Source organism: Epinephelus moara, chromosome 13 (genome assembly GCF_006386435.1).
Source record: "Epinephelus moara isolate mb chromosome 13, YSFRI_EMoa_1.0, whole genome shotgun sequence".
Taxonomy (NCBI): domain Eukaryota; kingdom Metazoa; phylum Chordata; class Actinopteri; order Perciformes; family Serranidae; genus Epinephelus; species Epinephelus moara.
In genome coordinates, this window is record NC_065518.1 from 25,376,804 (window position 1) to 25,385,805 (window position 9,002).

The 9,002-nt window shown below is 41.6% G+C and overlaps 1 protein-coding gene across 1 annotated transcript; it reads left to right on the forward strand.

The window, feature by feature from the left end:
* Positions 1–2,762: 2,762 nt before the first annotated feature.
* LOC126399365 (zinc finger protein 260-like) lies at positions 2,763–6,245 on the forward strand. Its single transcript, XM_050059242.1, has 2 exons — positions 2,763–3,071; positions 3,158–6,245. Exons 1-2 carry the CDS (start codon positions 2,900–2,902, stop codon positions 5,245–5,247), a joined length of 2,262 nt encoding a protein of 753 aa, XP_049915199.1. The 5' UTR covers positions 2,763–2,899; the 3' UTR covers positions 5,248–6,245.
* Positions 6,246–9,002: the final 2,757 nt, after the last annotated feature.

A 9,002-nucleotide genomic window follows, 5' to 3' on the forward strand; every position in this document is an offset into this window, starting at 1 on the left:
GGGGGGGGGGGGGCGCAATTTGTGGGACATTTCTTATCAAGTTGCTTATTGCCGTGTTTTTGAAAAAAAACACACCAATTTGCTCAGGTTTAGCCTCTATGTGTCTGTGTATTCCCTGTCATTTTAACAGGGTGATACAACATTGACACATCTTACCCTCCTTTAAATTTAAAATGGAAAATATACATATTTTTATGTAAGTGTTCATGGTCATTCTTGTCTTGTTCACAGCTTCCTCACTGGAGATATTTGAACTTAAATGGAAACACCACCTAAAGTAAGAATTCCAATGTGTTATTTCCATGCCCCAGGGAAGTGGGTCACCGAGCGACTAACCGCTGCTGAAGAAATATTCAGAGCTGTTAACAAAACCTGTCGTCGAGTACGAGGAAGAGATCAAGCGTCAGCGCAGACTGTTGGACATCATTTGGAAACCTGAAATAAAGCTACACAGGATAGGTGAGGATAAACTTAATTATTTCTTCTTTACTCTCACAGTATTATGTATAAATACATATCAGTCCTGTTGTTCTCTGTCCCTCCAGAGCTCCCACAGCAACATGCCTTTAAGGAGGAGGAGGAGGGTCTCACTGACCTGCAGCTCTGTGTTCAGGAGAGGAGCTCCAGTCTGGACCAGGAGGGCCCAGAGCCTCCACAGGTTAAAGAGGAACAGGAGGGAGGGCAGCTTGTACTGAAGCACGAGACTGATGACCTAAAGTTGGCTCATACATATGAGGAACGGGACCACAGTGACGATGAGAATCTGAACTTCAGTACTGATGACACAAGTTCAGAAGAGAAAGATTCTGTCTTCAACATTCCAGTTATAATCTCTGTGGTATCAGAAGCAAACAGTGACCACCAGTTCCTCTCTCACAACGCTCATGAAGCTGAGAGCCACACTCAGAAAGGAGGCAAGCATGAAAACTCAGGATGGGTTAGGAATGCAGGGCCAAAACCAAAGAAGAGACATCACAAAACCAAAAGTCACAGTAACAACGTAGACAGCCGTAACTCATCAGAGACTGACTGTCATACTCCCACAGCTAAAAAGCTTTTAAAATATGACACATGTGGAAAAGATTTTAAGCACAATTCACAATTGCAGAAACACCTCAAAACCCACACAGGTGAGAAGTATACTTGTAAGACCTGCAGGAACAGAGTCTGCACTAAATCACAATTCAACAACCATATAAGAATCCACACAGATGAGAAGACATATTCTTGCAACACATGTGGGAGAGGTTTCAAACGTAGTAGAACCTTGATGGTCCACATGAGAATCCACACAGGTGAGAAGCCGCATGTTTGCAAGACCTGCGGGAAAAGATTCTGGGGTGTGTCAGCACTGACAGTCCATATGAGAGTCCACACTGGTGAGAGGCCGTATTCCTGCAAAACATGTGGAAAAGATTTCACAAGTACTGCCTTGTCGACCCACATCAAAAGAATCCACACAGGTGAGAAGCTGTACATTTGCAAGACCTGCGGGAAGAGATTCTGTATTTTTCAGGTTTGAAAAAGCACATGATGATCCACACTGGTGAGAAGCCGTATACCTGCAAAACATGTGGGAAAGATTTCAGATTTAGTTTTGACCTGAAAGTCCACATGAGGACCTACGCAGGTGTGAAGCCGTTTGTTTGCAAGACCTGCTGGAAAACATTCTGTCACGTTTCATTGTTGACGAACCATATGAGAACCCACACTGGTGAGAGGCCATTCTCTTGCACAACGTGTGGAAAAAATTTCACAACAAATAGCTCCTTGTTGGTCCATATCAAAGGAATCCACTCAGGTGAAAAGCCATATTCTTGTAAAATGTGTGGAAAAGATTTCACAACAAGAGGTGTCTTGTCAGTCCACATCAAAAGAATCCACACAGGTGAGAGGCAGTGCGTTCACCATTCATCGCCACTGGGCCTTGAAAAACACCTGAGGATCAACAAACACAGGAGAGACTATCAAGCTGAGACTGCCGTGGAGACGTCTTCACCACCTGAATGTAATACACTTTTGCAGTAGCTTTGTTTCTGTAACTGAATGTAAAATGTTTTCCACAAAGAGGAGGTGTTCATATCATAATGTAAAGGTTCACTGTATATTTCTGTTAGCAACTGTATTTCTTTGAAACAGTTGTTATCTTCCAAATAATGAACAAATTTAAGTTTCACAGTGAGTGCACATTAGTGGATCTTGTTTGTGTACAGTTTTGTCTATCTATTAATGAAGTATGTCAGAATCACTTTTGGTTTAAAGGATAACAAGGACTTAAAATCCATGTGTCTCAAGTTGCTTTGATTGTTGTCACGTTTGCAAGAAGTGAATTTATAAATTCATAAATTTATGTTTATTTTGTTATTTCTCAGTCAAACTACACATTCTGTCCAATCAGTTTTAAACAGTGTATTGAAATAAATACATTTTAGGGTTTGAGTCTGTTTTTAAAAGTTGCTAAAAGTTTCCAGATGTATTTTATGGACCGTTTCATTGCTATTCTGTTGCTGGGGCAACAACTTTGGTCCCTGTTTACTTCCTGTCAGCTTCTGCATATTAACATCTTAACATACATTCAAACAGGAAATACTAAGGGACCCATTCAGAATGTTTATGTTGTCCAGTTTGAAATGGTCTATAAGCAGGTAAATTTGTTGCTAGGTGCTTTTAGCGGGAAAAAGTTGAAGTAAAATAGCTGACTGCCATCAGTTGAAAGCGGAACAAAAAGCTCCATCACTTCCACCTTCGGAACTCTAACAGTGTGACACCCAGCGCCGCTGCGGGTTACATCAAAAATACTGTATATATAACTGCGTTTGGTTACATGCATACATACTATGAATGAGCGAGAAGACGATATTGTAGCGCAGATAATTGTTTCAGCTGTCATTTAACAAGCATGTCTTCAGCTGAGAGTCTGAGAGAGTTGGTCAACGAGCGACTAACCGCTGCTGCTGAAGAAATATTCAGAGCTGTTAACAAAACTATCGTCGAGTACGAGGAAGAGATCAAGCGTCAGCACATACTGTTGGACATCATTTGGAAACCTGAAATAAAGATAGAGAGGATAGGTGAGGCTACACTTAATTATTTCTTCTTTACTCTCACAGTATTATGTATAAATACATATCAGTCCTGTTGTTCTCTGTCCCTCCAGAGCTCCCACAGCAACATGCCTTTAAGGAGGAGGAGGAGGGTCTCACTGACCTGCAGCTGTGTGTTCAGGAGAGGAGCTCCAGTCTGGACCAAGAGGGCCCAGAGCCTCCACAGGTTAAAGAGGAACAGGAGGGAGGGCAGCTTGTACTGAAGCACAAGACTGATGACCTAAAGTTGGCTCATACATATGAGGAAAGGGACCACAGTGACGATGAGAATCTGAACTTCAGTACTGATGACACAAGTTCAGAAGAGAAAGATTCTGTCTTCAACATGCCAGTTATAATCTCTGTGGTATCAGAAGCAAACAGTGACCACCAGTTCCTCTCTCACAACGCTCATGAAGCTGAGGGCCACACTCAGAAAGGAGGCAAGGATAAAGATGCAGGATTAGTTAGGAGTGCGAAGCCAAAATCGAAGAAGAGACACTCCAAAACCAAAAGTCACAGTAACAACGTAGACAGCCGTAATTCGTCAGAGATCCACCGTAATACTCCCACAGCTAAAAAGCCTTTAAAATGTGACACATGTGGAAAAGACTTTAAGTACAATTCAATATTGCAGAGGCACCTCAAAACCCACACAGGCAAGAAGAAGTACACTTGCAGAACAGAGGAAGAGCCTGTCCTCAACATGCCGGATACAACATCTGTGGTATCAGAAGCAGACAGTGACCACCAGCTCCTCTCTTACAACTCTGATGAAGCTGAGAGCCAAACTCAGGAAGGAGGAGAGCATGGAGACGCAGGATCAATCAGGAGTGCGGAGACAAAACTAAAGAAGAGACGCCACAAAAGCAAAAGTGACAGTAATGAAAAACCCTTCAAATGTGACACGTGCAGGAAAGATTTTAAGCTCAATTCACGACTGCAGAAACACCTCAGAACCCACACAGGTGAGAAGCAGCATGCTTGCAAGACCTGTGGAAAAGATTTCATAACAAATAGTGCCCTGAAGGTCCACACTCAGAGGGTCCACTCAGGTGAGAAGCCGTATGTTTGCAAAACGTGTGGAAAAGATTTCACAACAAACGGTGCCTTGTCGGTCCACATTAAAAGAATCCACACAGGTGAGAGGCAGTGCCTTTGCAAGACCTGTGGGAAAAAATTCTGGGATGTTTCAACATTGACAGTCCACATGAGAAGCCACACCGGTGAGAAGCCGTTCTCTTGCAAAATATGTGGGAAAGATTTCACAGTACGTTCTGCTTTGTCATCCCACATGAAAAGAATCCACGCAGGTGAGAAGCCGCACGTTTGCAAGACCTGCGAGAAAAGCTTCTTTGCCCTTACAGGCTTGAAAAAGCACATGATGATCCACACTGGTGAGAAGCCGTATACGTGCAAAACATGTGGGAAAAGTTTCAGACTTAGTGGTGACCTGAAAATCCACGCAAGTACCCACACAGGTGTGAAGCCGTACCCTTGCAAGACCTGCGGGACCTCCTTCTCACGCATTTCAGCGTTGAAAAACCACGAAAGGATCCACACTGGTGAGAAGCCGTTTACTTGCAAAGATTGTGGGAAATGTTTCAGACGTAGCACTCACTTGACAGCCCACATGAGAATCCACACAGGTGAGAAGCCATATTCTTGCAAAACATGTGGACAAGATTTCGCGTGTTTGGAAACCTTGTTGGTCCACATGAGGACCCACACAGGTGAGAAGCCGTACGTTTGCAAGACCTGCGGGAAAACATTCACCCACCATACAAACTTTAACATGCATATGAAAACCCACACTGGTGAGAGACCGCATACTTGCAAAAACTGTGGAAAAGGTTTCATAACTAGTGGTGACATGAGAATCCATATGATACGAGCCCACACTGATAGGAGGCCGTACGCTTGCACAACATGTGGCAGCGCTTTCAAATGTTATCATGACCTTAGAGTCCACGTGAAAATCCACACAGGCGTGAAGTCGTGCGTTTGCAAGACCTGCGGGAAAGGATTCTTGGACAATGCAAGATTGAAAAGCCACATGAGAATCCACAGTGGTGAGAGACCATATAAGTGCAAAATGTGTGTCAAAGATTTCAGACATCTTAATTCCCTGAAAAAACACATGAAAAGCCACGCTGGTGAGTAGACGTACCCGTCAAGATCTGCAGAAAAACATTCTTGTTTTGTCTCGTACGGCAAAGCATATAAGATGACATACAAACCAGTAGCCCTGTGTTGGCAAAATATGTGTGAGACAGGTCAGTTGTGTCACTTCATGGTCAAAACCTACAAGAACTGACAGATGTGAGGAGCCACATAATCGCAGCACTTGAGGCAAAAGTTTTTCTTAAATCACATTCTTGAAAAGGTGAAAGGTTCCCTTCACGTGACTGTACTACCTAGCAAACAGTTGTTACCTTCGAAATTAATGAGTGCACAGTAGTTGCTTTTAAAGTGATGGTGGGGTCATGACTCATGATTGTGTTCAGTTTTGTCAAATATCCGTTAATGAAGTATGTCAGACTCACTTTTAGTTTAAACTATAACAAGGACTTAAGTCCACGTACCTCGAGTTGTTTTGATCGTTCTATATGAAGCCCTCCGCATGTTTGCAAAAAGGGAAATGTTAATGTGCCTCCTTTTTGCTGTTTTCATACACTACGCCATTTATATGCTAGCCAAATTGTTGGCATTTTTCCTCCATAGATTACAAATGGTTAATTGATTGTTGAGTTAGTTCATGGTTAATGCCAATTAATTGTAGAGAATAAAATGCCAGCAAGTGTAAATGGAACAAACCCTACCTCATGTGGGATCTTGTTTGTGTTCAGTTTTGCCAAATGTCCGTTAATTAAGTACGTTAGAATCACTTTTAGTTCGAAGTTTAACAAGGACTTCAAATCCATGTACCTCAAGTTGTTTTGATTGTTCTGTATCAGTGGTTCCCAGCTGGTGGGTGATGCTCAATATATTTAACTGTGTGGACCTTGAACTAGTGACTAAGGAGAAATCTGGACCCCGTGGCTGGACCAGTTGGGATAGTTTACCATATATTAAATTAAGCTCTATTAAATGTTAATGTGCCGCCTTTTTGCTGTTTTCATACACTATGTCACTTATATGTCTTGCAAAATGTTTGGCATTTTTCCAATAAATTACACATTTTCTAGTAAATAATGAGTCATGAATTGATTATCAAATTAGTTTCTGGTTAATGCCAGTAATTTTAGATTTGGAGAACTTTTTAGAGAATAAAATGGCAACAGTTTTAAGTGGGGCAAACCCTACCTCATACGCTTTCAGGACTTAGCACTACAGCATCCTGTGGATTTTAGAAATATAATGAAACGGTTTGTATAATGAAACGGTTACTCTGGGAAAGATGCAGACATTGCCTCAGCACTGCTGATTTTCATCTTTGTAGTCTGTGATTGTTCTTCGTCCAGCCCATGTTGCGGGTGTTGGAGCCCTGGCTGTTGAGGTCAGTGTTGTCAATGTGGATGGCAAAGGAGTGGAGGATGGAATTCAGATGCTTTGTTATATTCTGAGTAGACCTTTTTATTTTTGATGGCTGGCTTTTTTATTCATTTTACTGCAGGTTTTCTTCTTCTTTTGTTTATGTCATGGTGTATCTCTTTGAGGCTGATGCTTGCCTGTCAATCAACCTCTGGGGGTGGGATCAGGATCAGGCCAATGAATCCAGCAGCATCATTAGGTTTAATTTCAATTTGTCTGATACACTGGTTTGTAGCAAATACATTCAAAACCAATGGCATTTCCATTATCCTCAGCTGTATGTCTGTGACTTTGGCTCCTGTGTTAACACATCATTCTGTGAGCTCAGAGAGCCTTTGTTCCTGCAAATGCAGACCAAACCACTGTGGTTAGTAAACAGCCATTAAGCTACAGTATGTGCGGCATTTCAATTCCTTTTCCCAGAACTCATTCAGACAAGACCACTCAGTTATGGGTATCATGTAACCTGATCAGGGGTCAATGACCTGAGAAGTTCATTGCAGTCTGCTTAAAGGTCCAGTGTGTAGGATTTAGGGGGATATACTGGCAGAAATTAAATGTAATAAGGACGTTTTCTTTTGTGTATTATCACCTGGAATTAAGGATTGTTGTGTTTTTGTTACCTTACAATGAGGCGCTTTTATCTACAAAGGGACTGGGTCTTCGTCAGGCCCCAGGAATGCAGCTTAGCTTTGCTTTGAATTTTTCGTCAGTGGCAACTAGCAAAACTGCAGTGAAAGAATTCACCTGCGGCAAAAAAGGCACTTTACCCATAGATCACCACTGTAAAACTGTTGACGGGACACCTCAAGCTGTAAACAAGGTCAAGTATGACTCTTTGTATTATTCCATTTTGATCTTTGGAGGTTTTATATTTGTATAACTTTCCTCAAGCACAGAAAAAGCAACTTAAAATTTGTGACGTCATCACAATGTAAAGTCTGCGACATAAGCAGTAACTCTTGGGCCAGCAGGAGAAACATTTCTACAGATTATCATTCTGAAACAAAACATGTAAGTATCATAAATGTTTGTCTGCCACAGAGCCTATTTGCTGCAATAGTTCAAAATCCAATGGAAAAATTCCAGAGGGGTTTTTGACAAAGGAACCAGGGCGATATAACTTCCTCGTTGGCCTACAGAAAAACGTCATCCCTGGAGCACTCTATGGTCTTTGTCCACAGAGTCCCCCATGTTGCACTGCAATGCTTCTACAGTAGCCCAGAACAGACAAACCAAACAATGGCTCTAGATGGGTTCTTGCATCAGCCACTGTAGCTAGCAGCCCCTCCGCAACAAGCCAAACAGCATCGGAAAAACACTGATTTTTTTTTTTCATGAAACTGCTTTATTTAGCGTTTCTACCGGTTTAAATCACCTGGTCCATTGTTTAGGAGAGGTAGACACCTCTGCTGATTGGGCTCCCAGTAAAAACATCATGAACAATTAACACTGAAGGAATTATAACCGTGAAGTCACAAGAAGTGGCACTTGCGAGAAGTTTCAGCTGGTTGCAATTTGCAGTCCTTACCACTAGATGCCACTAAATCTTACACAGTACTCTTTTAATCTGTAATCTGATCACTTTGGTCATATCTTATCTAAGGTTTTAGTGTCTGTGTATCGCCTGTGTATGTGTGTTGCAGTTTTATTGGAGGATGACAATCAAACGATACTCTCAGACCAGAGCTGGTTTATGAGATTGTCTGTGTTTTACTTAAATGCTACAGTTTGGACACTTGAATTGTGTATTTTGAAGCGATTGGGCACGTTTAGTCTGTGATTCAATATTTTCATGCAAGCTGTGCTTTGCTTTTACATGGTCACCTCTGTCATGTTCATGGCAAGGGATTTACACATTGAACGCACATACGAGGCTGTTTTGGGCTTTTGAAGCAAATTGAACCAGTGTATGTGATTTCAGCTGTACAAATACACGTTAAAGCACTGGCTGAACCAGAAGATGAAGAAAGAATCACTTCTCTCTTTATTTCACACTGCTTGATAAAGAACAATTGTTTACATCACTTCTTCCAGTGTATCCTATAAAAAAATGTTAGCAACCAAGCATGGGTAGCAAGCAAGAAATGTTTTAGAGAATTCATTATATTTAGTACATAAAGGGATGTAGTGTTCCTCCGACAGAATTATATTCCTGGCAGCAGAGTTGGCTATGAGACAGTTTAATGAGTAAATAAAATCTGGGAGAAACTTACATCATCAAAACATTTTACATCTTTTTGATGGCTAGTCAAATATTTCATAGATAGGTGGTGTTGCCACAGCCCCAAACGTGTATTTTTTTTTACTATACAGAAGCATGGCAACATTATTTAAAGGGACAGTTCACCCCCAAATCAAAAATACACCTTTTTACTCTTACCT